This window comes from Solanum tuberosum, unplaced genomic scaffold (assembly GCF_000226075.1).
Source record: "Solanum tuberosum cultivar DM 1-3 516 R44 unplaced genomic scaffold, SolTub_3.0 scf00026, whole genome shotgun sequence".
In the NCBI taxonomy this organism is placed as follows: Eukaryota; Viridiplantae; Streptophyta; class Magnoliopsida; order Solanales; family Solanaceae; genus Solanum; species Solanum tuberosum.
Window position 1 is genome coordinate 1,132,361 of NW_006238952.1, and position 27,869 is coordinate 1,160,229.

General features: G+C 33.7%; 3 protein-coding genes across 5 annotated transcripts; all 3 read right to left on the bottom strand.

The window, feature by feature from the left end:
- Positions 1 to 4,461: 4,461 nt before the first annotated feature.
- On the bottom strand, positions 4,462 to 6,636 carry LOC102578712 (ethylene-responsive transcription factor ERF114). Its single transcript, XM_006341409.2, has 2 exons — positions 6,102 to 6,636; positions 4,462 to 5,478 (listed from the first exon to the last, which is right to left on the bottom strand). The coding sequence occupies exons 1-2, from the start codon at positions 6,346 to 6,348 to the stop codon at positions 4,895 to 4,897; spliced, it is 831 nt and encodes a 276-aa protein (XP_006341471.1). The 5' UTR covers positions 6,349 to 6,636; the 3' UTR covers positions 4,462 to 4,894.
- A 708-nt stretch (positions 6,637 to 7,344) lies between these two features.
- LOC102579047 (protein BONZAI 1-like) lies at positions 7,345 to 17,621 on the bottom strand. 2 transcript variants are annotated; one of them, XM_006341410.2, is made up of 16 exons: positions 17,340 to 17,621; positions 15,392 to 15,439; positions 13,623 to 13,771; positions 13,499 to 13,547; positions 11,608 to 11,664; positions 10,850 to 11,038; positions 10,623 to 10,757; positions 9,905 to 9,966; positions 9,728 to 9,830; positions 9,535 to 9,649; positions 8,922 to 8,998; positions 8,709 to 8,846; positions 8,446 to 8,610; positions 7,994 to 8,107; positions 7,806 to 7,902; positions 7,345 to 7,686 (listed from the first exon to the last, which is right to left on the bottom strand). In XM_006341410.2, exons 1-16 carry the CDS (start codon positions 17,487 to 17,489, stop codon positions 7,592 to 7,594), a joined length of 1,743 nt encoding a protein of 580 aa, XP_006341472.1. In that variant the 5' UTR covers positions 17,490 to 17,621; the 3' UTR covers positions 7,345 to 7,591. The 2 variants fall into 2 exon arrangements, with proteins under 2 accessions (XP_006341472.1, XP_006341473.1); XM_006341411.2 differs by having other exon boundaries at positions 15,606 to 17,477.
- Positions 17,622 to 20,449: 2,828 nt separating this feature from the next.
- LOC102579586 (uncharacterized) lies at positions 20,450 to 27,417 on the bottom strand. Of its 2 annotated transcripts, none has more exons than XM_015306199.1 (7): positions 27,170 to 27,417; positions 24,392 to 24,914; positions 24,098 to 24,254; positions 23,825 to 23,896; positions 23,510 to 23,675; positions 21,762 to 22,129; positions 20,450 to 20,935 (listed from the first exon to the last, which is right to left on the bottom strand). In XM_015306199.1, exons 1-7 carry the CDS (start codon positions 27,290 to 27,292, stop codon positions 20,617 to 20,619), a joined length of 1,728 nt encoding a protein of 575 aa, XP_015161685.1. In that variant the 5' UTR covers positions 27,293 to 27,417; the 3' UTR covers positions 20,450 to 20,616. The 2 variants fall into 2 exon arrangements, with proteins under 2 accessions (XP_015161685.1, XP_006341474.1); XM_006341412.2 differs by having other exon boundaries at positions 23,825 to 23,869; positions 27,170 to 27,414.
- Positions 27,418 to 27,869: the final 452 nt, after the last annotated feature.

Genomic DNA, 27,869 nt, shown 5'->3' on the forward strand with positions numbered 1-27,869 from the left:
ATTAAAACGTTTTTTTTTATTATGAAAAATCAAAAAAGTATTACTCCTTCGTTCTCATTTATATTCACCAAATGAATTTCTACTTTATCATTTATATTCACCAAATTTAAAGTGATAATAAATTTTATATTGGTGAAAATAATAAATTTTAAAAAGTAATGATGTGATTATAAATTTTTTTTACACTCGAAACAAATGGTTAATATATATAAATGTGGGGTTGTTTTAACAAAATATAAACTCATGGATCAATTATTGTATTAAAATATCTCAAATCATGATATGGAATCACCATGTGATTCCATATCATGGTTTTTGGAGAATATGGTATCACCTCTCATGATATGGAATCATGAGATGGAATCAGCGTAAAATCGCATGTCCAAACGCTGATTCCATCTCACGACACCATATCGTGATATGGTATCGCATGACCAAACTCCTACTTAGTGAAATATGGGGTACCACTATTTTGATGAAGTAATTCGTTCTATCCTAAGAGGGTATATTTCATAACCTCGAGTACTTGAGGAAAATAATATAATTTTAATGATATAATAATTATTTTTTTGCTTAATATATACATTAGTATGTAATGTTCCAATATATGAAGTTAACATGATGTAGTCTAAATTTATTTATTTTTGTTAACAATTTCTCTTGTGATGTAGATATATGCTTATGAATATCCTTTTTCAAAATTTAGAGAATTGTCACGATTTGTTTTTGATGCTCAAGACAAAAGAATGATTTTATTTATCAATACTACTTATGTGGTTTAGACAAAAGAAAAATAGTTATTACTATATAAACATTGCCCTTTTGTTTTTCTTATTTACTATTTCTTAATATTTCAGTATTTTAAAAGAAGAAAAGTTCACATGACTTGTAATAACGCCAATTGAAATTTGTATTAGTTGAATTTTTGTATTTTATTTAATAGCTAATTTTATGAGATAAATATTTTCATTAAAGCAAATATTTATTTATATTTGGGTAGATATTTGTTAAATTATTATGAATGTCACAAATGTATTATCAAGTTAACGAGATCTTCTAACTTCAAAAATATATTATTTTAAAATGTTTCGAGTTCTTTTTCTAAAAAGAAAACTCACCACAAATGTGAAAATATGTGAATATATAAAATGTAGTTGTTCTCTTCATATGTTCATATGATATCTAAACAATTTAACGTAGAATACACATGCAAAGTACATCTAGTTAGATGACAACAAAAATACAAAACAAATATTGTCTATAAGGTAATATTAGTGAGATGAGACTAATTACATGATTGAACCTCATCAAATTGAAATAAATATATACATAATTGCATTTAACTAATAAATTTTTTCATAGACCATATTCATAGGTTTGCGTGAATAAGAGATATATATGACGATCAATATTGAACATGCACAAAAGAATCTGTAATATTTTTTGCTAAGCTTATTATTCAAATCTTCTCTTAAATAAGCAAATATTATTTACTATAACATATATATTTAAAATTGGTAATCACATATCAAAAAACTAGTATATATGAAAGACAGTAGAAAAAAATGATAACTTAGGTGCGACGACATCTAGAGTTGTGAAGGCGAGTTAGAGCGTGTTAATTAAGTGAGATCGAAGTTGCATGTGGAAATACATGACATCTCAGACATATACTCTTTGCAGTTTATAAGGCTATGAATATCTTCTTTAACGGAATGTGCAAGAGTGTAAGAGACGGATCAAAAGAAGTACTGATTAATAACCCTTCGGGGTGGTCCAGTGGTTTGAGCTTGAGATTTTCATGTTAGAGATCTCAAGTTCGACATCCCTTATTTTTGAAAGCAAGGATTTGCCTTCTGGGTCAAGCTCATCGCACCGGGCTTGCTCGGTGCGGGTTATCTCTCCTGTGTGGTTTGCGAGCTATTGCATAGAAGCAGATGTTTTACCATGTGCGCACCCAAAGAGTAGTGGCTGCAGATTTTCCTTGTCATAAAAAAAATACTGATTGATAAAAAAATATTTACACCAATCGCTACTATTTAAAAGTAAGACGTATAAATTGAAAAATAAAAAGTATCTAATAAAATAGTATTCACACCAATCGATTCATAGTTCCGTATATTATTATAAGTAAGACATATAAAATGGAACATAAGAGTAACTAAGGAGTAAAATAATATTCTTACCAACCGATTCATAGTTCCTATATATTTATGTATTACTTCAAAATGTATGAATCATACATGTTGCCAACATTGTCTCTGTCAAGGTTGTATATCGTTTTTCAACCGAAAGCTTAATTTTATGTGATAAGAACAAAGATGCCAATTAGTAAACAAATAATAATTAGATTTGAACTTTTTGTTTTTGTTTTTTCGATCGGTGTCTGAAATTCACATTGGAGCTCCGACTAAATGCAGATTTCTTATTGCAGGACCTATTTGGGAGGGGGCGGGGTTACTCCCTACAAGATTTTTTCTATATTCAGGCTCGAACCCGAAACTTCTGATTAAGGGTGAATCAGTCTCACTATTGCACCACTGAATATACCTTCTACTTACTACATTAGCAATTGTTAAAATACAATTTTGAATTTTGTTTGGATGATTGTTACACATTTATTTCATAAGGTATCGTATAATTTTAGTAAAATAAATTAGGTAACATCCCACCCATAAGTCAATTAAAGTTATGAATAATGATGATTCATGAACATTGTGCGGCGGTCGGTTTATGTGTTTCATTCACTCACTATTATACACATGATGAAAGCCGAAATCTATGACTTCTCAATTGCTTTTTTTTTTCAACCTTTTCATATTTGTTCTAATCTTTATATATAAAAACCTAATTAATTAGTATAAGATACAGAGAATTTGCACAACTACGATTATTCACTTTACTTTCACTCTAATCTAAGCTTAGCTTTTTTTTTTTAACTAAAATATAGACATTGTTTTTTGAATAAAGCTTCATGATGACAATTCCATGCATGTTTTCATGCAAAAAAGGGAAGCTTAGATCATTATCTTTCAACTTTTGGAAATGCATGTCAAAAGGTGAGTTTCATTTTGGACTATACTAGATTCACAATAAAGAGTGTTTTTTCTGTCTTTTATTTCAGGCCTGAAGCATGTTCTTTTCCTCTTTTTGGATAGAAACTAAAGTAGTAGTATTATACCGTGTTCGGAGTAAAAAAGGCAACTTTTTCTTTCAAAATGCAGAAATGGCTTTTGAATTATTTTTTCCTACGAAAATTGGACAATGAGATCCTTTCTTAATTTTAACATCATTAAGGGCATCTAAAATTTGATCTTAGTACTTCCTCTGTTTTAATTCATGTGTCCATTGATACGTTATTTAACTAGATACAAAATTTAATATACATTATTTTAGACTATGTATAGTGTTATTTTTGTTGGGAGAGTGAGAGAATTAAATCTCACATTGGAACTAGAAAGAAAAAGAACTTGTTTGTAAGGTGTTGGATAATTACTTGGCTATTCTTGATGGTGTGAGGTTTTCTATTTTTTTTAAAATTGTGAGAATTTGGTCTAAATTAAATAATATCATACCGTGTTTAGAGCATTTTAATTGATCATTTAAAGATTGATGTACCTACCTTACATGTTTAGATGCAGAGAAAATTATTACTCTTAATTATTCAGTGTTTAAATTTAATGAAAGACAAGGAATTTTTAGTAATCAAACATATGTATTCATATTAACACATTTTAATCTTGGAAAAAGTTCAAAGTACGTAGCATTCACACTAGGAAAGTTCCTATGAGTAAAATTTAATTGAATAAGTATTTGCAAAGTATTTTTATGTAAAAGGTACTTGCGCACATTCATAATCTAATTTCAAAAAAAAAGTTGCAAGAGAATTTAAGACTAGATTCCCTTCACTTAGCATCAACATTTAGCATTAATTAATTAATAGTAAGATTTAAGTGAAAGTGCGGCGTTCCACATATATAATACTATACTTCTATAGTCTAAGTGAAAGGAATTAGGCATTAATTAGTCCACACTAATTACTTGCGTGGGCCCTTCTTCTTAATTAATTACCTACCCTTGCCATGCAAAAGAAGCAATTAATTAATTACTAGCCAACTTAGTTCAGCTAGCTAGCTATAGCTACACATAATCAAAATTCTACTCGCTATGTATATATAGCTCCTTAAATGAATTAATTAGGCATCATTTTGCTCGGACTCTCCAATATTGTTATCGTAAACTTGTCAGAGTTCGATCAATATCGATCGTGTATATATAGCTACCATTTTAATAAAATGAACAAAACACACAATAAGAAATAAATCATGCTTGATCATTATATTTATAATCTTAAATTATAATTTCAATATAATTTGTTTTCGAACCAAGCGATCCCTAGCTATACACATATTTCATAGATTAGGGAGGAGTAAAGATATAATTGAAGATTAAACTTAGTCCTTAAAACACATAAAATTCATATTTTCCCATTACTTCACCAATATATAGTTCATAAATCATAACAAGCAATAAACTGAAATACAAAAAATAAAATAAAATTGAAAGCCCCACAATAAAACCACAAGATAGCGCTATTGCATAGGAGCGGGAGTTTTACCCTGTGCGCACCCAAAGGGTAGCGGCTGCGAATTTCCCTTGTGATAAAAAAAAAAATACAAGATACGTCTCTATCCCTTCTGAAATTAAGCTTATACCATTAGATCATAGACTGAGACAACACATACTTATTTATTTCCTTATATTCTCAACAATGCAATACTCATCACTTGCAAGCCTGATCCTTTTTCATGGTCCAAACACGTACATGGATGTTCATACCCAGGACCTTTAATTTGTTAGCTGGCTCTGATACCATCGTCATGCATATTGAAAGTTACTTTTCCTGCTTATACTCTTCCCAATTGCTTTCATCATGTTGAGGTCCACCACTTGAAGTAGAATTTCCAAAATGCGACCCAGAATATTTCATAAAATCTTCTTCTTCATCTTCTTGATAATTATAATTAGTACTTACTTGTTGCTGCTCATCATAAACTGGCAATTCCACTGATGATTGCGAAATATCAAAAGACGATCCTGATGATGAATACTGATAACAAGTACTTGGTGAAGCATCGAAATTCAAATCAATATTATTGTCACTACGAAGTAACAAATCAGCATAGTGATGAACATTAGGGTAATTCTGTTCAAACGTATTATTTGATGACGTGGCAGGTGTAAATTGATGTTGATTAAAGTATTGGAATTGTCCTTGAACTCTTTCAGGGAAATTGAGTTTAGCTTTGTTTCCTTTGAATCTAAGAGCAGCTTCATCATAAGCAAGTGCTGCACCTTCTGCTGTTTCAAAAGTACCAAGCCAAACCCTAGCTGCTTTTTTTGGGTCCCGAATTTCTGCTGCCCATTTACCCCATGGTCTTTGACGAACTCCTCTATACCGCCTTCTTTCTGAATTCCCTATGTACATAAATTATTATGAGATTAAGTGTCCGTTTGGATTGACTTATTTCAGGTGCTATTAAGCAGTTTTGAAGTGTTTGGGTAAAGTTAAAAAGTGCTTATAATAAGCACTTAAAAATAAGCCATAAATTAGAAATCATAATTAACTTATGGCTTTTGGCTTATAAGTCATAAGCCAAAAGTTAATCTAAACCGGCCTTAAATAACAAAGTTCACATGATAAACATCAAGCTTCTAGGTTCACTCATAAAAAATAATCAGGTCTGCACGTGAGGGGCCAAGCAATAAAAATATTAAAGTAAATAAAAATATCTTCTCTGGAACAACTTAAATTTTTAGATGAGACAATATTCACATAGAAATAAGATCTTGTTCTTTTTTCTCCTTAAGCTATACTTTTTTTTTTTGGTTTCCCACCCGGTGTTCAAAGCCCACGTTGGAGCTCCGACTAAATTCGGATCGCACACTGCAAGGCCCATTCGGGGGTGGCGCTCCCAACTGGATTTTCTCCATACCAGGGCTCGAACCCAAGACCTCTGGTTAAGGGTGAAGCACTCCCACCAGTGCACCACTACCCATGTTGGTCTCCTTAAGCTATACATGGAAGATAATATATGTACCTTGATCTTGAATAGACGATTGAGATTGATTTTGCTGAGTAGATTGTGGAATTAGGGTTAGTGGATTAACATGCACGGCGTCCACGGAGGAATCACCACCAGCAGAAGAAGAAGAGTTACCAATGACTTGAGAGAGTGCAGAAACCATAGCAGACATGTCTTGTTGAGACCGAGCTGATGAGTATATTGGGAATATATTACTAGTGTCTTTTTCTTCTCTTTCATTATTAGAGCCTGATCTTTTCATCTCTTCGATCTAACAAAAACATTCAAACAAGAGCTTAGCTAGCAGCCAGCTATATTACTAAAAATTAGTAAATGAGGTGAGAAAAAGGAGTGAGCTAGGAAGGAGGAGTGAAGAAGATATTAGGGTTTACTACTCTAGCTTTTTTATGAACACAATGTGAATACATACTAGTTATGTGGAAAAAAAAAATACTCTATACGGTCCAACTTTATTTTTTTTTGTTTTGGAGACTAGTACAATATTCAACTTTGTCTGCTTTCTTCTTTTGTTTTTATTTCATATGCGGCATCAGAATATATACTCATTACATTTCGATTTATATGGAGCAATTTGACTTTAATAAGCAAAATGGAATATTTTCTGAAAAACTTGTGGTCATAATATGTGGATGACTTAGACCGTGTTTGAATTGAGTACTTATTTTAAATACTTTTGTATAGTTTGAGTAAAATAAAAAATATTTTTAAGTATTTGTTCAAATTTTTGATACGTTTTTTTTTCTTTCAAATTTTACAAAATTAGAATGAACTTATTTGGCAGTAACGTTTTAAGTATTATTTTACTAAAAAAAAAATCAATGGCAAAAAGACGAAAATCGGATGAATTAAATAGACATATAATGTTACTACCAAATTTACTGCCAAATACATTATATTAATTCGTTACTCACAGACACATTTTTAAGCTAAGACATTATTAACAGTAACATGCAATTTTAAACAAGCACTAACATTTGTGGCTATAAAATTTTTCTAAAGGGATAAAAAAAAAAGTCATGTTGAGTTCTTTTGAAATTTTAAAAACGTGTCATTTTTCTAATTAAAAAAAACATCATTACTTATTTAATTTGGAAGGGAGGGAGTATATGGTTGCATTAGCTTAGTGAATTTGAAGAAGAGAGAAAAAATTCCCAAATTTTCAATTTGATTTAGTAGTGTATTAGTTAATGGTAGAAAAAAATAATAATGAAAAAACAATAGTTTAACCAAGAGAATGTTTAAGTTCTGCTTACAGCCTTAAACATGACAGTTACAACGGATAACGGACAACTGGAAGGTAACTGTAACAGAAAGGAGATTGGAATTTGCAAGTATAAAGAGCAACGGACTTACGTTTTTTTATCAACAAAATCAATTACAAGACTATGCTGATGAAAGATATCAGCTTAATCTTCTGGGCAACATGAAGAAAAATTTTAGTCTAGAGAGATGGACATTTATATGTACAAGTCTTGTATGATCGATCACAAAGTCGGCTGTATCTTTCTGAACCGCATGTATTCCAACAATTGAGAAGGTAATTCTGCTAAAAGCGATTGAACGACTGAGACATCTCCATCTGCGAATCGAAGAAAAGGCATCACATCAAACAGATGCATAATTTTCTGAAAGCTCTTAAAAGAATGTTTTGTTTGATTATCCTATTCTATTCACCGAGAAATTTATAATATGACCTACTTTGTACATCACGGAGGGGAACAAATTGTACTATATCACGAACAGCAACTCGTCCAGTTGTAGATTCTAGCCTCTCTCCTTTATCAGCATCCAATATCTGTAAAAACGAATCCACAATACAGTTAATGTAAAATGGATGACATAAAACGCAATGCTTGCTGAGGAAACAAGTTGTTGCACTTGCATACCTCCATTTCCTTAAAGTCTGCACCTCCAACCCCAACAATTAGAATTGACAATGGCAAATCCGCTGCTTGAACAAGAGCGTCCTTTGTTTCTTGGAGATCTGTTATTACGCCATCCTGGAATTTTTCTATAATATAATCAGAACAGGAAGACATAGGACATTCAGTTATAAAAACAAAACGTCCTCAATGGATTAACCCCAACTCAAATTAGATAGAGTTTGATTTCCAACAAAAGTTGAAGTTTCAAGCTTCTCTACATTTTATGCATTCCAGTGAAATTTATTCATTGGAATGCAGACATATGACCGTGAAAGGATCTATGAACTATAACTCTGACTGGTATAACTCAAGACGATAACAGATGATGGTTAGCATTTCACTTGAAAGGTAAAAAAAAAAAATACTCACCAGGAAAACGGAGGAAGATATATAACATAGAAAATGAAATGTACCGTGATAATTAACAAAACGAAATACTTCCGCTCACTGTTCGTCAAAGACTGACTTGCTATATGTGCAGCAGAAGTAATCACTGGTCCAAATAAAGTTGGACCTGCAAGTGAAACATTATGAAGGGCACTAATGTATGCCATCATGATACCCTGGATTCCTTCCACCTAGAGTTAAAAAAAGGGCTGAAATTTATAAAATGAATAAGATACAGAAAGCTAAAGCAAGTCCATAAATGTAGAAGTACATAAGGCTCTTTAGGTACCTCACAGTAAGTACTGCTACCGTTTAAATTGAAGCAATGAGAAACTGGGCCATCAATTGGCCGTGCTCCAAACCCCCAAGCAGGAAAACGTTTGTCTGAATCATAAAACTGCAATACCTCCCCAACATCCAGGATTGCCTGAAATTGGGATTCTGGTAAGTATCTTACTTCATATGAAGGGAAATATCATTACAACTGAGAATATTTTCTTACTCTCTGATAAGCATTTGGTCGTCCTGAAGGGTCAATATAATGTAATGAATCAGGGAGCCGTGGATTTCCATTGGAAGCTGACAAACAATAATTCAGGCAAAAAAGAATACAGGCTCAGATACAAGTTAAGCAAGAATACAAACATTAACATACAGAACTTTTTTAAAAGATAAGGGTAACTGTGTATTCACAAAAGGTTCATCACCAAATAAATGATGAGCATAGGCCACTTATTTTTTTCTGAATAATAATCGTCTGTGTATACATACGATACAGAAAATTATTGAGAAAATGTAATAATTTTCCAGGGTCTTTTGCATAAGAGGGGTGGGGTGGGGGGTTAGGGCAGATCAGGATGAGTTTCACATCTATAACTCTTGTTATTATTTATGGTAATAATAATAATAAGAGTTTACAGCGGAGGCATCAACCTTTGGTGTCTCAATCCAGCCCCCTGTGCATCCTAATAAGGAAGAGGTTGGAATTTGTCTAAATAAATTGTACCATTGATGAAGACGACAAATATGAATTCCATGCTTAGCTATGGAAACAAAGAAAGACTTGCGAGAATCTGTTTATATATATATGTACATATCAATGCACAACCACATACCAGTAAAGTCAATGGCCACCATGAAGTTGAGTTCATAGCCAAACGCCAAGTAATCAAGGAATGTATACTGTATTTTCTCAGAATAGCTTTCCACGAAAAGTTGACTCTTTAGAACCTGGATAGAAATCATGTTATTGCCATGATTAAATAAGCTTAGCTGGCAGTTGCGTTGTCTGATTAACGAGCTCTTTACCTTGTTTTCTTGTTTTGGTCCCATAGCAGTTGGTATAAAAAGATTTGCACCAGTACCCGCAGAATGCAACTTTTCTAAATCTAATAGTGACTTCTGAATCTTTCTGACAATCAGTAGAAATACTGTCAGCTTCCAGTCTGTAGAGGTCAGAAACGAAGAAGAGACGAAAAAGCTTACCCAATTAAACTATGCTTGCCATTGCTATTGAAGTCATAACACTCTATAATTAATGGGTTCTCCTGCAGCAATTCAAATGTTTCTAAATGGAAAATCAAAGAACAAACATTGTGCCATGCGTCATACCATATATAGAGTAAATGATAATTTCCTCGGGGGAAAATATATTATCAATCACATCTTTTAAAATAAATGAATTCATAAAGTATAGCCCCTCAAAATCAAAACAATTAGATACTTTGATGAGTAAAGTTCGTTTGTATTGCACAGAAGGTAAGATCCCATAGACATCTACAGAATCCCATCAACACAAGATACTATTGCTAATGCAATCATAAAGTCAAAAAAAGACAGCTGATTTCAAGTTTTAGAGAATAGATGGGTGAAATATTATCTGTACGAGAACAAAAGATCTGCCAAAGTGAGTTTGGAAGTTTCATCATTTGAAGTATAAATTTATTCTTCTGCACAGAATTCATATGGAAAAATACTAGCAATGTTTTCTGAACTTGCCTAAAGGCCTAGAAAAAGGTCAGCACATTGCCCCTATAGCTCATAAGATACCTTGTTTACTTGGAATATCATATAGTTCCCGACCAAGAAAAAAAATCTTTAAATGATTTTTTACCCTCTTTTTCAGGGTTCTATTATCCCAGGAAACATAACACAATCTTAAGAAAATAGAAAATTGATCACTCAAAAGAGCATTGTCTTGTACCTTACTTCCAATTTGTTGAATTTTCAAGAACACCGGTTTCCAGGTGGGTGAATGATCATTTTTCATCACTTCTGTTTTGCAAATTGGAACGACAATTCCACTTTCAGTAGTTTTGGATACCACCAGAAATGGATCCTGCCAAACGCAAACGAATTATGTATATCAGCAATTCAGCATCATATGATTCAAAATGATAATAGATGATACTATTCTGATGAGTTTTGTACACTTTTTGAAAACAAATCCTTCGATTCCAATTCTGAACATCTTAATTTCAACTCGACAGTAGTCTTTGAGCTGATACTTTCTTCAGCAAAAATTGTAAGCTTGCCAAACTTCCGTGCATGTGCTTGACCAGAAAATTGTTCGCCACATACTAGGTCCATGGTCAGGGATCTGTCAGATTTTGTGACAATCTACAAGGAAATATGTTTAAACATTCACTTGATTAATAGAAAAAATAACCTCACAATTACAATGACATAAACTACAATGGCGAACACCAGAACTTACTTGAATCCAAAGATAGTTGGAAAGAATAGTTTTAAGCAAGTTACACAGAGATGAAATATAAATAGGTTCAGTGCTTGTAACCTTATCCGACAAAAAAAATCATAACCTCTTGAAAGATAAAGTAAATGGTACGTATGGAAAAGCAGATAGACAACACTGTAGCTACCCACCAACAGGAAATCCATATCGAATAGTGGCAAAAATGTTATTGCACCCAAGTAGGTATTGACAATTGGACTGTGAACAATCTATTCCAGGTCTCAACTAAATAGTGGAGCGCATATCCATAACCAAGTACTACACAATGTAATTAGTAGAAAAGACTCGAGGTGAAATGTGTCTTCGCTTTACTGTTCAGTCAGCAGACCAATAACAGCCTCAGTAGTAAACCCGTTGTCTACACTTCTAGCAGAAAACTATGGCGATAATACAATTTCAGGAAGAGAAGTTGTGATTGAAAAAGGTTGAACACCTGAGCCAATGTGCAACTTGCCTCACCAAGAAAGTCCTGCTCCTCCAGTTTAAGCATCTGCATTAATTATATAAACTTCCATGATTTGTAGGATCTTTTCTGTGAAAGCACTTGAATGAGCATTAAAAGCAAATGATTTTATACCATGTATCCTTTCATTTTTTTAACAAAATATATAACACATGACTGTATCTTCTACTCTCTAATAGCATTTGCAAAGCCAATGCATTAGAAATTTTTCATAATAGGCAAACAAAAGCAAATTCAAAGCGTATGATTGTTGCTCATATATAAGATGTGAAACTATTTTCCCTAGCTCCAATTAGATAAGAATGTAATAGAGAGCAAGAGAAAAAGAAACCATAAATCTGGTTAGTTGTACAAATTATTTTTACTATTGATCTACTTTTTGTTTTAACTACTGATATTATCCACGGTGTACGTGAAGCAGTGACTCAATTTGAAAGATAAACATCACGGAGACAACTAGCTCCTAAGAAACAGCATATGTAGGACTTCTGAGACCAAGTAACTGCAAGGATCTCAAAAAGAAAGGCTCTCTTCAAATATTAAAATGGAGGGGATACTTTTCACGTCTCGCCAGAGATGCCAAAAGAATGGGATTGTCCCATTAGAAGAAGACAGCTAAAAAGTGGCACGCGTAACTTAAAGGCAGGTGAGGTATGTCTAACTTAAAGTCAGGTGCATTTGAAATAGTCAAGGTTCTAACTGTTACAGCAACATCAAGAGAATTGCTTGAAGGTTTAGAACCCTTCCGTAAAAAGCGAAAAACATGGCAAAGCTACAATGATCTGTAGCAATTACACCCAATATTATTTTTTAGCATGCTGCAAATATGAACTGTTGTTTTATGCATCATTCGTGTAAGTTATTGAAGGTGCATGTACACACACAAAAAATTCATGTACACATTATATATGCAGCTGTTTTACAACAGAGGTGACATGTTGATTTCAAAATCAAGCACATAAAGCAGCAGAGTACACAACAAAAAAACATGGATTTGGACATTGTAAAGCACTCGGTATATAGCACATTAATTTGTTCAAAACACACTTCTATTAAGTCTTCTCCATATAATCAGCTTCAAGGTTCATGTAAAACATAAGTAGCTGTGCTTTCTATTCCATTTTATATGACATACCTTTCTTTTTAGTTTGTCCCAAGAAGAAATTTTTCTAAATTCAACTCTGTAATTTTAAACTTCCTATTTTACTCTTAAAAGGCATGCTCTTATAACCATAAAAATGGCATACATATTTAAGATCATAAGTTCTAAGGATGCTTTTGGTATGTGTGAAAAATCTTTTTATCTTCTCTTAAACTATGTTAGGAGCTGGACACCACCATATGAAAGATAGAGGAAAGTTCAAATTTGCCTCTGAACAATCTGGATATGTTTAATTTTGCCATCTAGTTCACATTGGTTCCTCCATACCCTTGCCATTAGCAAATCATATTGTATTTTCCCTTACCATTAACTAAGCTCCTACATGAATATCTTAGACTCCATAAGTGAAAATTCTTCGAGAAAAAGGAACCAAATTTACTCTTCAACTTTTGCCTATGATTAATATTACCCTCAAGTTGGAGTGGTGTTAGGATCAAGGGAAAAAAACTAGACTTTTCTCTAATGATGGGGTGGGAGTGGGGGAGGGGGGAATATTACACCAAAATTCTAAGCGCAAAGTTGCTCAATTTCGGATGGACACAAATTTGATGCGTTCCCCTATAAAATAAAGCTGAGAGAGGATTAACTAATTCAAAATTACAGGTTTGCCTGATATGATGACCACTGGTCAATTAATAACGAGACAAGGAAAAACTGTAATTATAATTAACAAAATTTTAGAGGGAGCAACATAAATACCTTGACATCTTGATTATGAAATTGAGTGTCAATATCATACACACGGAACCTAAAATAAAGGCAAGCTTGTCATATAAATTATATTTGCTTGACAGAAACCAGGAAATGGAGTATCAAGACTCACACCAAATTCTGCACCGTCTCAAAATAATAAGCCATAGTATATTTTGTAATCCACTTTGGGTTCAATGAGTTCAGAACTACTTCAGTACGGGTAAGCTCTTTCAATGAACCATCTTTTTCTTTTGAATAGAGAACTGCCATAGGGTCACTCTGTAACAAACAAATCCTCAGTTAAGTTAGTAGCATGTTTATATTTTAAAGAAAGTACGTGGAATTTTGTTCACAAATGCAGCACCAAGAAAGCAATGAAACTGCACAATATTTATGACTTAACCCCTAGAGTCTATAATGTCCAAAGCTAGTAACATGTTTATATTAAAAAATGGACTACGATGCTTGAAGATACAAGATGTCTCATATTGACAAGGCATAATTCGTACATCTTTAAAAATACCATTTATCAAAAACAAAGGGATAAAAGAGAATTCGTAATTTATAAAACTAAAATATTTCCAAAGTCCAAAGAAATAGTTTCCAGAGAACTATGAGTGATGCTTAGATGACTATACTTCTTAGATAGGTGGACGTTAGTCCTTTTAAATATTAAAAAGTACTCAACACAATATCGAAATACAACTTAGCCAGTCAAACATCAAAGATGAGCTCAAAGCATACACCACACAGAAATCAAGAAGTTCTAGCTGGTCCAGGACCTAAGTTGCTCGAACTCAGGTGTGGGTGTCCGATATGGTGTGGATCTAGAGGTCGGATCCTTCATGATTCAAATTTTAAGATTCGGGGGTATGGATATGGATGCGGGGATTCACCTAAAAATAATTCAAATATATAAAAATAAATTATAAAACATGCCTAAACTATTTAGAAAGAAAGGCATGCACGAATCTTTGAGAGCAAGTTTGAATTTGTAATTATTATTAAGTACAAATGTATCTCCGTATTGTTTTTTGGTGTAACATGGCTATTGCAAATGATATAGAGGCCAGAATAGACTTCTTGAGTTCATTGTACATTCAACAGCGTTGTTGAATCGTTAAAGCACCTTCTGGCTGCAGACTTCTTTAATACACATATCTTTTAATGATAAAAAACACATGCCTAAATTATGATTTCACCCTAGCTTTTGTTTTGATTTCAGCAACCATTGTGTTGAGTCTTGAATTTCTCAATCGATTTTGGTCTAAGTACCCAAAATTGATTGTATATCCAGTTCGGTTCCAACACACACCCATATTGTGTCGACACGGGTGCATGACACCAAAAAGAAGAGTCTGTGCAACTTATTCCAGGACTGCAAACCCAAAACCCAGTGTACTAATTATGGGCTTGTCCAGCAAGCAATATTTTAGAAGTTACCTGTACAAAGTAAATCAAAGACAAAAATGATACCAAGCTAGCAGGCAATACTCGTATTACATGAAAATAACCTCTATGCTCGGTACCATTTTCTCGAGTATAGTTCCATTAAACTATACGGTTTACAGGGTGTCTTTAGAAGTTAGATTTGGAGAGTGAAGGACATTAGGCCGAACAGATGATATTCTGGGAGCATTCATGTATGTAATAATACTGACAACATCTGTTCGGAAAAAATAAAACAAATTCCGAAGCAAGCATTTAATGTACCCTCATATTGGAAAAATGAAGCAATTCTTATTCAACAACATTATAAGAATAAATAAAAATCAACAACCATACTCAACACTAACAAAGATGATGATTCATACAATACTCCTGTTCTACTATATCACAACATACGAAAGTCAGCACTATCATTTACATAATCTAACACAAGTCAAATAAGCGACAAACCTTGGAAAGCACATCACGATCACGTAAGCTGGTAGCAGATAGAGACAACTGCAAATGTACAAATAAAGAAATATATTGTTTTTTAAAATCAATACTGAAAAATGAAGAGCAGATATTAATTATAGATAATGACCAAACCACTATAACGGTAAGCAGTTTGTACAGAGTGATAGAATTGCAATATGATGCTGATAATAAAACAGTAAATGAAAACCTGCATTATCAGTGTACATATGGACTGGATGAGGTAGCTTGCTTCACAAATAACCGCACCGCGATATTTATCTATTCATGAAAGTATTAGGTAAAACCGTAAAAGCATATATTACCTTTCTATACTTGAGTTGAATAGGTACAAAAGTACTTTGCATTTCCATCTCGTAAAGTGTTATCATATGGAACAACTTGTTGAGATCTCCTATCTTGGTATCGGCTACGGCTATTGTTTAACTATAGCCATTAAATTGTACTTCTTTTCTAAGAATTTCTTCTATTTATTAATATCAAATGTGTGGGAGAATGTTGGAGATATTTTATGTTAATATTACAAATAATAACATTAAATTGCTTGAAATTTTATTTTTAGTGGCTACAATGGTGAAGGTGGCCATAGTTTCGCGTGTATATCTTGAATCAACTATCTTATGATCTACCCACTGATTAACCCAATAATAGGTCAAGTTATTAACCACTAACGGATGATCTCAAGTTCTTACAACTTCATTGCCCCACTAAACTCTTATTTATTCGATGTAAAAAATTCTATGCTTATAAACAAGAGTTTTTCTGCCTCGTGATGATAATTTAAAAGTATAGTAGTGTGCATCAAAAATGAGATGTGATCATGCAAAAAAGTTGTGAGAAAGAAAAAGCCTAAGCCTAAGCCTCCAACATATTTCCCATAAAAGAGCAGGTATTACTTGTGGGAGAAAGTGTCTTTGTACAAGAGCTTTGGACTCAACTAGTCCAGAGTTTGTTGAGTCTAACAACATCGGACTAGTTGTTGTATCCTAGTTCCTAGAAAAGACAAGTTGAAGAATTAATGCTATACCAATGAAAATATAGTGCAGTAGGTGTGGATCTTCAAAGAGAGCATGATATCCATGTTTCAACCTACAGCATTTGTTCTTTTTCTTCTTTTTTCCAATTGTACTTGTATTTGGTCAACATCGACAGGCATTCAATTTCCTTCAGAAATAATCTAGATGAAAGTTAACCACTCACAATGAGTACCTAGTTATAGTACGAGTCCGGATGTAAGGAGTCCATGTCCATTTTGATCACCAATCAAATTTAGAGAGGGACATCTGATCGAGCTAGTGACTCAGTAATCACGGAGTAAGTCAGGTTTTCAAACGGTCAAATGCTAATTCAACTTGGAGTCCAATCTGGTCAATGGAATTTTCTTCCCAAATTATCACAATTCAACCACAAACCGGTAATACAGTGATAAATATAGTGTAGTAGGCCTGAATCTGCTTAAAGAGAGCAAGATATATGTGTCTCTGTCTCACCCTAACAAATTTGTTTGTTTTTTTTTTCTTCTTTTCAATTGTACTTGTATTTTCCGACATATACAGGCATCCGAACTCCATTTATAATCTAGCATAAAATCGGCCACTCACAACAATTAACTAGCTATAGTACAAGTTCAATTTTAAGGAGTCCCTGCCCATTTCAATCACCAAAGGGATATCTAATCAAGCCAGCTATTCAAAATCACTGAGTAAGTCAATTAACAGTCAATGCCTATTAACTTGTAGTCCAATCTGCTCAAATGAATTTCCTCATCGAAGTATATCATAAAATTCAACCATAAACCGAGAAACTAACTCCTCAAAATTAATTTTACACTGGTTAACAAAACATAGGAAAATGAGATGTGCGTATAATTAAACAACATTGAATGAAAATCCAAGTAAATAGAGAGAAAGAGAGAACCAAGTGCCTCGATCTGAGAGTAGAGGCCTTGGTAACCGCGAGACTTAAGGAAAGCATCGACGGCTTCGTTAGGGGCGTTTGGTTGATTTCCTTGGTTAACTCCGGTACCGCCGACTGCCGACTGTCCACCGGCAACATCAGAGCAGCAATTTCCCATGGCCGCCGCTTTCAAAGAGATACAATTTCTCTCTCCTTAGCTGTGTGTTTCTGTGTAATATATATTTGTAACGGCTGTTCAACAATGGATTTTAGCAGAAATGAGACAACTTTGTGGGCCACCCCACTGACTCGGTTTTTCCGTTTAAACAAAAGCGCGTTTTTTCCAGATTAAAGTACTATTTTAAGTGTTTCGTTCCAAGAAAAATAAATAGCAAATAATAAAAAATAACAGAATGATAAGTATTCCTTTCTCCTTAATTAGAAGTCTCAGATTCGAGTCTCCTTGATTTTGGAGTCACCTAGATTCACAGTTTTTATTGCTCATTCAATGTACAACCTCTTGATTCTTGAGATTAATTCTTTCAGAGTTTTCAAATTTGATTTAGAGATTAAGCAAGTGTCATTCGTTTAAGATACGACATCTGAGTGATCTCTACAAGAATATAAAACCCAAAGACTCACATTTCTTCTTTCTTGGTCAACAACCAAGTCCGCATTTATAACAAATCTCTCTTTTTTATACTTGGATAATGCTTGTTTTTCCACACACCTACTTTTTGATAACCAAAAATCAAAAGAAATGAAAAGTTCTTTTTCTTTTTACATCTTAGAAATTTCAAAATGAAACTCAGAGAGCTAACAATTTTCTCATTTTTTTATGATTTCCTATTTGATGTCCGCATTGAAGTCGAACTAATTTGTATTTGAGTCATGTAGAAGGGAAGCGCTTCCTATCAAAGACTTTTTTCATATTCAGAGTTCGAAATCAAAATATTTAACTAAAAGAGAAACGACTTCGTTCACTACATTACACTGCATCCTTTGTATTAAAGAGAGCTAATAATAAACTTTCGATTTAAATTTTATATCCAAAGATTTTTTTATTATCTTCTCTCTACCTATCAAAACAAATACTAATCCTCTAAATCAATCTACTTATCTTACATGTTTAAGTCATCGGAAATCATTTTTTTCACAAAATATTTCATTTAGACACTCGAATCAACTGACTTTATTTCGATTAAACACCTCAACTCCTAATAAGATATTGTTCCAACTAGACACTTTTGATCAAATTTTGAAGAAAAAAATTACGTATTTTCATTCGTCTATTAAATAGTTAAATCAACCATATAAAATATGTTATCTCCTTTGATTATACGCATCAATCTCAAGTAAGGTTTACGGTAAAAGCGAATGTGTACAATTGAAACAAAATGATATATTTTATACTACTTAATACACGAATGAAAATATACGCAAAAGATCTTTCAAAATCTGAATTAAAAGTGTCTAATTGAAACACTTTATTAGGAGTTGAGATATTCAATTGAAACATAATTTAATTCGAGGATTTGAATAACTAAATAATACTTGGTTTAGAAAATGTCCAGCGCTAAGTGACCCTACATGCTGATTAATTATTGTATTAGTTTAGAAATTAAAGACCATGTGAATTGACATGTAAGCATTGCTAAGCTTTTTGGAAGCAACATTTTTTTATCTGCTCCACTTTGTTGCATGTAATTATAGAAATTGGACGACTTCTCTGTCTCCCTGTTAACTCTCTTTAATTTAATTAGTGTCAATGATGTTTAATAACCAAAGTCTAAATGGAACAACCCACGAAAGTTTAAAGAGTTTGCCACTATACTTTCGTAAAAATACTATTTCCGCCGTTTCTCTCCTTCCACTTGAATAAAGAAATGAATACTCGCTCGCAATGCCTCTTAGTCTTTTATTTTAATATGTTGAATGTCTACGACAACTTCTTAATAAAGACAAGTCTTTTTCGATGTTGAGAGATATCCTTTCCTACTTACTAAATCATATCATGGGAAGCACAAAGTAGTTTACCAAATAAATTGAGTTGTTGGCCATGTAACCCACGCCTGAAATTACTATCAAATTTACATGCATAGGTCATTATTATTAAATAAATAGACAACACAATCATCCTCCATCAAATTAGTCTTTTCTTTAAAAGAAAGCAACCAAAAAGCCAAATTAATGAAGTGATCTATACGTCTGGCAAGCCTTTTTTACTTTTTAGAGTGTGATTGGTGTAGACCTAGACCTCTTCATGGAAGTTCATTCGTTTATTGAGAGCAAATGTAAAAGTATTTTGCCCACGCCACAACATTCAATATATATAGTGCTAAATTTTGTCAAGACTTATCATGGTTAAATGATTTAATAAGGCAAAATTAAATATTAATTAATCATTATTAAATGATAAAATCTGTGTAAATACGCATCTATTATTAAGTTTGTGTATACATCATTCATTTCATCTATGCACTGACATACTAAAAAATATGTTTCATCCTTCTCATAATATTATTATTAAATGTAAAACTGATCCACACATTTAAAATCTCTGAGTTTGATATATGATATATCAAAGCTCAGTTTCAAAGGAAATCTTAGTAACTCAATTAATTTTACCTAAACTTTCACCTTGTTAGTGAGGGTTCAATTGTAATCATACACCCCCCACCCGGGCAAATTTGCCCTTCCTCTACCCCCATTTTTCTTTTAAAAAAAGGTCTAGTTTCTGGTCAGCGAACAGGTAAACCACTAGAGATGGGCGTTACTGGTCATAGTGGAGCAGATATAGTTAGATAAGATGTGAATCTGACCTAATAAGACGAATGTCATCCTAATTTTCTCTGGAAGAATACACACTTTTGGATAAAGGTTGTGTCCTGGACAACATCTTTTCCATGCTACCACAGATATCAGGTAACTTAATTCACAAAGACTAGACGGTAATAACAACTCTATTTAGTGTCTGGTTTCCCTTGGTGGTGCCTACAGCAGTCAACTAACTGACATACCTATGAGTTAAAAAAGGAGGTAAAATGTTTCTGAATGGTACAGAGCCTTTTTCCACAGCTTCTGCATTCATTCAAACACAGCACGTTTAACAGCCTGAATACGGAGTAAGGCACAAGAAAAGATGACACTGCTTAACATTTCTTTTTAAATCACCTGCAGTATCAGAGTCCACGCGGTGAATTTCTTTGGTCTAAGACCTCAATATTTCTTTCCGGTGATAACTTCCAAAAATGAATGGGAACAATGAGTGCTAAAATGGAAAGGGAAACACCTTTTTAAGCACCTCAAACGATTTTATGAAATCCAATGTTCAAGTCAGATGATATAGAAATGAGGACTGGGAGGGCATGGTGCCAAACAGCTTTGAAGACTTGCCTATTATGAGCTCTAATGGACAGGCAAGGTTCGTGAGAATTGTACCGTATATCAAATATGTGAATGGCAGGATCAACTGAGCCAGATGTAATGTACAAACCATCAGGTGACCAAGCCTGATTTATAAGAGCCGAGTGTGAGTCACTGCTTTCTTGTTTCCACCCGAAGGAATGGGTCTCTGCTTCCCTTGACCTAAAGTCAAACAAGCGAAGCTGCTTCTCTAAGGTCCTGCAGTGGATTAGAGAAAGCAAAATGATAATCTATCAGCTTATTTAAATTTTCATGATCAAATTATATATGCTTTTAAGATAATAATTCAAATCAGACTTGTAACATAATGAGAAAATTGTTCAAAGAATAAAACAGGCTTTACACTACGACAACTAAGCCTCAATCCCATACACTATTTGAGGTTTTCTATGTGAATCCTCAATATCCATTTCACTCATTTTGTACCCGTTCTGTTAATGGCATAATTTGTAAAGAGAAATTAGTGCTATCTACATTTTCAATATAAAAGGTTCTTTACATTTTCTACTAGCAAATAATATTTAAACAAACTAAAGATTCTTGCCAAACACCAGCCCAAACGTAAGTGTACCAATAAAACTAAACTTTAATCCCAACTAGTTAATATCCCTGATCAGAGGATCTTTCACTTCCATCGTTTATATCCTTAGCTAAGTTCCTGTGGAGTCTGAGAGACTGTAGCTCTTTTCTGACAAATTTCTCCCACGTGATTTTAGGTCTAGTTTATCATCTTTTTCTTAAAAGAACCAGTACACACAAAAAAATGTAGATGGTAACCTTGCACTAAGCCAGTGCTATAGAATAAAGTTACAAGTTGTGCAATTCCCTATCATATCTGACATTGCACATGCGCAAAAATACAACACATTGTGTGCTTTGGAGGACAAGTGAATGGGAAATAGCAAGAAAACCCATTACTATGTAAAAGAAATATCTACATAATGAAACATGCACATAATGGAAATAAAGAATATAATATGCACATAATGAACATGTTCATACAATGACCATGATGGTAACTTACCCTGTCTGAATCATAAATAGATTCAAGTCACATGGATTAGGAAGAACACTCATGCATTTACTTTCTACTTGGTGCTTGTAACCAATTCTCTGAGCTGGTAAATCAAATCCAAATATACGCTTATCGGCACCAGCAGACATCACGACTTTCTTATGCTGCAAACCGGCAACTCCCATTACAGCAGAAGAATGCTGGCTATGCAACTCTTTAGGCTTCCATGAATGTTCTCCATCTTTATTGGTCCACAAGATAACGGCATGATCACAACCACCAGTAACAAAACAGCCCTCCTTCCATGGCATGAACTCTATGTTGTTAATGATCCCTTTGACATGGGGCTTATCCTCCAAGAAATTCACTTGCATATTCTGTTAATACACCAGGATATGAGAACAGAGGACAGATAAAATCTAAAAGTCTTTTGACATAGAGTATGCAAGAGATACAATCAAACGTGACATAACCAAGTGTAAGGCTCGAAAGTATGTAATTGTGAGAATGACAAAGACAAGAAAAACAATGCACCTATAGTTCATAGAGTTTAGGCTGGAGGAGCAGCATATAAGTATCGGTCTTACCTGAAGGGTTCCCATGGTATTTTATCTTCAGTAGAGGGAAGAGATCTCAGAGTTTTTCTATGTACTTGTATACTTGACAGAGGACATATTACACCCCTCTTGGATGTTTTCTTTTTAACTAAGGTCTAAAAATCAAACATGCTGCTGCCTCTGTAATTTTAAATATTGTTTCTTTTTGAAGCAAAATTGTGCAATAGAGAAAGACATAGATCCCTGAACCTTACAGCAATCTCCAGTCTTTCCTAAGATTTTAAATCATGATTTACGCATGTTTCTACTACAATAAACCTCGTCCTTAAGGCAAAACTGGTCAGTCAACCTGGAAAAAAGAACTAATACTGCACTGACACCACTCTCCAACTCTTTAGCCAATTATCTCCTTCCGAATTTCTTTTATTTCACTTTATGAGATTCCATGAAATATTATAAAGTGAGCATCTAAAAATGTTTTAAGAGCTGTACACACTCATTGAGCATTCAATAATCAATATTATAGAGTGTAGCAGAGAAACAAAAACAGCTAACAAGTGTAGCCCAAGGATTTTATAGTTAGTAGTGAAAATAAAATCAAATTATGGGTTTGGACATAAGAAGGAGATTAGGTAGTTATTCTATGTTGTTGGCCTTATTAATCACAGGTGAATGAATAATCATCAATCAGCAAAAGAAAACTAGCCCCAATTAGCATAGATTACATAACCAAGAACATCATAAGTGACGAGCAACAAAACAATGCTCCCCCCTCCCCTCACCCCCCTCCATCTCTCTCTATGTGTTGGTGCCTCTAGATAAAGAAATTACGTTAATGAGGGAGGAAAGTACGAGGGTCCTCAATTTTTGATGTAGAACAGTAAAGTGAATACCACAAATTAGGCCAGTACCCTCATACACACAGAGGAGATGAAAATTTCCAAAAACCATAAACAAATTTTTTGTTTATCCTACAAGCTCTCACTCAACGAAATTTTTGTTCTGAGTCTTTTTTTTATCCTTTCATCTATTAAACCATTAGAAAATACATTCTCATACACCACCCTATGCATATAGATTAAGATTAGAAGTGAAACAGGATTTTATCATATGTCATGCCCATGCACACAGGCTTTTTCAATCATGCAGATTTTACAGTGATGATAATTGCCATATAACTTCATAATTTCCTAGAAATACCTCTTTTCTCTTGTTAAGATTCAATATTGAAATTTGTGAATCCCCCTCATCAGCGCGGTACACAGAAAAAAGGCTGCTTCCTTCTGGATGCCAGGCTACGTCTTCTGGCCATCTTTTACACTTGTGGGTAAAGCAATCAGTGCTACTGAGAAGATTGGCACTTGACCTGAATATCAAAGCGACGCAGCATCAAAATAGAAGTATTTAGTGATGCAAAGGGAAGACAAATTAACATTTTTAAAGCTATTGCTTATTAAGTGGCAGAAAAAGATACAGATGCAGCTCTAGTAATTGGATGTTAGAAATTTGGCATACCCCCTGTCCTGCACCTGCCACAAGTTGACAACCCCATCCAGCGCACTGCATGTTAAGGAACTCTGAGTGAGACTGAAAGTTGAAAATTGTATGAGAAACACTAACAGGCTGTTCTATACATATATATATATAAAAGAGAGAGAGAGAGAGAAGGGACAAGCTCTGCTCTACAGTTGGTCCATCCATAATTCATTAAAGATCTAGAAGCAATAAACAAAATGCATCCACAATCACAATTGTCATCTACAAAGAGTGGATAAACTTCTAATCTACCTGCTCGCAAAAAGTTGATCATTAGTAGGGCACAAGACAATATTTCTCAGCTTTCGCGTGTGTTGACTAGGTATGACACTGGTTGTTTGGCATTGTAGCTTGCTTGCTGAAGAGGATCTACCTATCAATGGAATCAGCTCTTTATGCTCTATTTGTTCTATATTCACAAAGCGAAGATGACAAACAAGCTCGTCAGATGGTAATTTTATATGAAAAAGCATTTGCATAGTATGTCAGAGTGCATGTTAGAACATGCTAGTATCAATAGATCAGATGTAACAAATATAGTATTACCAGACTTCCGTTTTGTTCCTTTATGTTCAATATCAGCAGCTCCGGTGTCAGGAGGGGTTTTTACGCTCTTATCTGCTTTTGACCTTACGATACGAGTGTTACGAAAAGAAAAAACTGAGCCTCCAGCACAAGAGTCAGAAAAACATGGGGTGGGACTAGATTCTTCCATCTTCAAATGCAGAGAACCCTTTGGTTTCATGTCTGGAATGATAAGTAGTGGTTTTGCTCGGGGAGGCTTTCCGGAATCATCATTGTTTTTCTGAAAAGGTCTTGCTAATTTTTTATCAAGTGTTGAAGATTTCTGAAGTGGCACAGTGTTGTCTTTGTCAGGTTGAGGTTCACACTCAGAGAGGCTTTCAGAAGAATCATCACTTATCTGGATAGGACTCATGGATCGTCTTTCGACTTTCACTAGATTCAAGTCATTCCCATGATAGCTTGTGGATGTTGCCACAATGGCCTGGGCCCGGAGGCGAGCAAGTTGCTGTTGTGCCTCCTCTAAGTTCTTCTCTTTTTGTTCAAGCTGTAACTCATTCCAATGGGGGGGAGGGGGGATTGAAATATTAGTTATGGTCCCAAAGTAAGAGAAAGAACCCACACTATTCCAATTATATATTAAATTAGATATGAATCATCTGCCAGGTAAAAGCCTACATTCAACAGATATCCCCTCGTGAGAACGCAAGAAAATAAGTAATAAACCCACTTATTTTCCAAGAAAACATTTCCCTTCGTACCAAACACACCCTAAATCCAAGGGCTTATCAGAATGGTATAGTAAGGTAGACAACCCCACAATAGAAAAATTGATTCTTGTTTCCTTTCATAAAAAAAAAACTGAATTTTTTTTTCCAGTATTGCAACAACTCCTAAGAGGATGATCACCAAAATAGAATCTTGGATAAAAATATAGAACTTAAGACAATAAATTATCCATGATAAAATATATCAAAATTCAAGCAAACCCCCACAATAGAAAAATTGATTCTTGTTTCCTTTCATAAAAAAAAAACTGAATTTTTTTTTCCAGTATTGCAACAACTCCTAAGAGGATGATCACCAAAATAAAGAAACTTAAACATCCTCACTCCATCATAGAAAGAAAATAGTAAGTAATTAACAACAAGACATGATCACCAAAAATAGAATCTTGGATAAAAATATGAACTTAAGACAATAAATTATCCATGATAAAAATATATCAAAATTCAAGCAAACCCCCACAATAGAAAAATTGATTCTTTTTTCCTTCATCAAAAGAAAAATTGAATCTTTTTTTCTCCAGGGGCACATTACAATTTTCCAGGATTATAACAACTCCTAATAGGATGATCACCAAATAGAGAAACTATAATCTCCTCACTCCATCAGACATAAACACAAAATACAGAATCTTGGACAACAATATAAACTTTAGACAGTAAAAAATCCATGATAAAACTAAAAAACCTCAAAGAAACAGAAATTTGAAGGCTTGTGGGATAAAGCATTGATTTTGGAGATTGAAACCATCCTTGGGGTTTGATAGAAACCAATAGCTTTGGCTCCTACCCTCTATTTGTCTTAAAAAAATTCATTTAATATGTCAAAACCTAGTAACCAAAATGACTCATAAACTAAAATTCAGGTTCTTTCCATTTAAACTAAGACTTTAACACCAAATTCTCAAGAATCATCCTTTAAATATACCCGCATACAAAAGAGTGAAGTTCATCATTCAAGCAAAAACAAAAAGAGGGGAAATTTAAAAAAAAAATGAGGCAAAAAAAGCGGTCCCCTCTCTCCATACCCCACCAAGTAAGGATCTTTAAAGCTTTAAACTTTCACCCATTATTAAAACTGAAAAAGGACATTAAATCATTAACAAAAAACTTGATTAGGGTCCCAAAGAAGATAAACCTTGCAAGTATAATAAGCAATTGCTCTCCCAATTTTTTTCGACATTCTTACTACGTTGCTGAATGAGATCCACCACCGCTTCTTCTTCATCCCTTCTTATACCCTTCTTATGTAGGGAAAACAAGTTCCACATGTGGCATTCGACATTAGTTGTGTCCTCCCCACCCTCCAACACACCTCATCTTTACCCCACCCCGTAGCCCCATCCTCACCACCCTTAACCCCTAACCCCCACCTCACATTGCATTTGTCTAGATTACATACAAATGAAATATTTCCCTTTGTACTGAACACACCCTTAATCAAGGGCTTATCAAGAACGGTATAGTAGGGTAGACACTTCCTGTACATGTACATACATATACACACCACACTCCACACAACTGAAAGCCCCCAATAACACAGACACATTGAAGTTCACTATTCTAAAAAACCTCATAGCAACAGAAATTTGAAGGTTTGTGAGATGAAACATTGATTTTGGAGATTAAAAACCCTTTTAGGGGTTCGGTAGAAAACAATAACTTTGGCTCAAAACCACTATTTGTGTTTAATATGTCAAAACCCAGTAACCAAAATGACCCATAAACTAAAACTCTGGTTCTTTCCATTTAAACTAAGACTTCACCACCAAATTATCAAGAATTAACCTTTAAACATACCCACAGACAAAACAGTAAAGTTCATCATTCAAGCAAAAACAAAAAGAGGGGAAATCCAAAAAATATAAAAATGGAACAAACAAAGCAGTCCCTTCTCTACATACTCCGCCAAGTAAGAAACTTTAAAGCTTTAAACTTCCACCCATTACTAAAATCGAAAAAACATGACATTAAATCATTAAAAAAAAACTTGATTAGGGTCTGAAAGAAGATAAACCTCGCAAGTATAATAAGCGATTGCTCTTCCAATTTTTTCAACATTCTTAGTACGTTGCTCAATCAGATCCAACAGCGCTTCTTCTTCGTCCCTTCTTATACCCTTTGCTTCTTCTTCCCACATTTTTTTCCCTCCTCTTCTCAGTGTAGTGTTTGCAGTGCTTTCGCTTTCCACAAAGTTCAAAGTTTCGAAGATGCCCGCGAAGTGTAGGGGGACTAGATATTATAATCGTGTTAAATTTTACTAGTAGTTAGTTAAAATACATTAGTAGTAATTAAATTAACAAGAGTTAAAAGTACTCCCTCCGTCTATATTTACTTGTCTATCGTACTATTTTAAGATGTCTAATAATATTTGTCTAGTTTATAAGACTAATGAATAATTTATCATGTTATATTTATTTTATCCTTATTATTAAACATTATTTATTTTTTAATATTTAAATGACTTAAATTTAATAAGGGTTATTTGATAAAATTACAATTATCATTTACTGCTTCTTAAATTTTAATCATTGTGTCAAATCAACTGTGGAGGATTATTGTTGGACAAATAATATAATAAAAAAATCATGTTATATGATTGATTTGGCGTACAATTTTAATACTTAAGAATATAAACGAAAAGAATTGTTCTGAGATTGATCTTGAATCTATGGTGTTGATACGAATTTTTATTTGCTTTTTTGGTTTCTTGTAAG

Bases quoted from the DNA above. Each gene is read 5' to 3' on its own strand.
- LOC102579047 (XM_006341410.2), bottom strand. From the start codon at position 17,489: ATGGGAAATTGCTGCTCTGATGTTGCCGGTGGACAGTCGGCAGTCGGC. The intron at 9,831-9,904 runs GTAAGCTTTTTC...ACTGATTGTCAG, and splicing joins GGCAAGCATAGTTTAATTGG to AAAGATTCAGAAGTCACTAT. The intron at 7,903-7,993 runs GTATGCAAGTGC...TCGTTTTTACAG, and splicing joins CAGACTTTAAGGAAATGGAG to ATATTGGATGCTGATAAAGG.
- LOC102578712 (XM_006341409.2), bottom strand. From the start codon at position 6,348: ATGAAAAGATCAGGCTCTAATAATGAAAGAGAAGAAAAAGACACTAGT. The intron at 5,479-6,101 runs GTACATATATTA...TTATGTACATAG, and splicing joins ATCGTCTATTCAAGATCAAG to GGAATTCAGAAAGAAGGCGG.
- LOC102579586 (XM_015306199.1), bottom strand. From the start codon at position 27,292: ATGTGGGAAGAAGAAGCAAAGGGTATAAGAAGGGACGAAGAAGAAGCG. The intron at 24,915-27,169 runs GTTTATCTTCTT...AATGAGTTACAG, and splicing joins TCGCTTATTATACTTGCGAG to CTTGAACAAAAAGAGAAGAA. The intron at 20,936-21,761 runs GTAAGTTACCAT...AATCCACTGCAG, and splicing joins CTATTTATGATTCAGACAGG to GACCTTAGAGAAGCAGCTTC.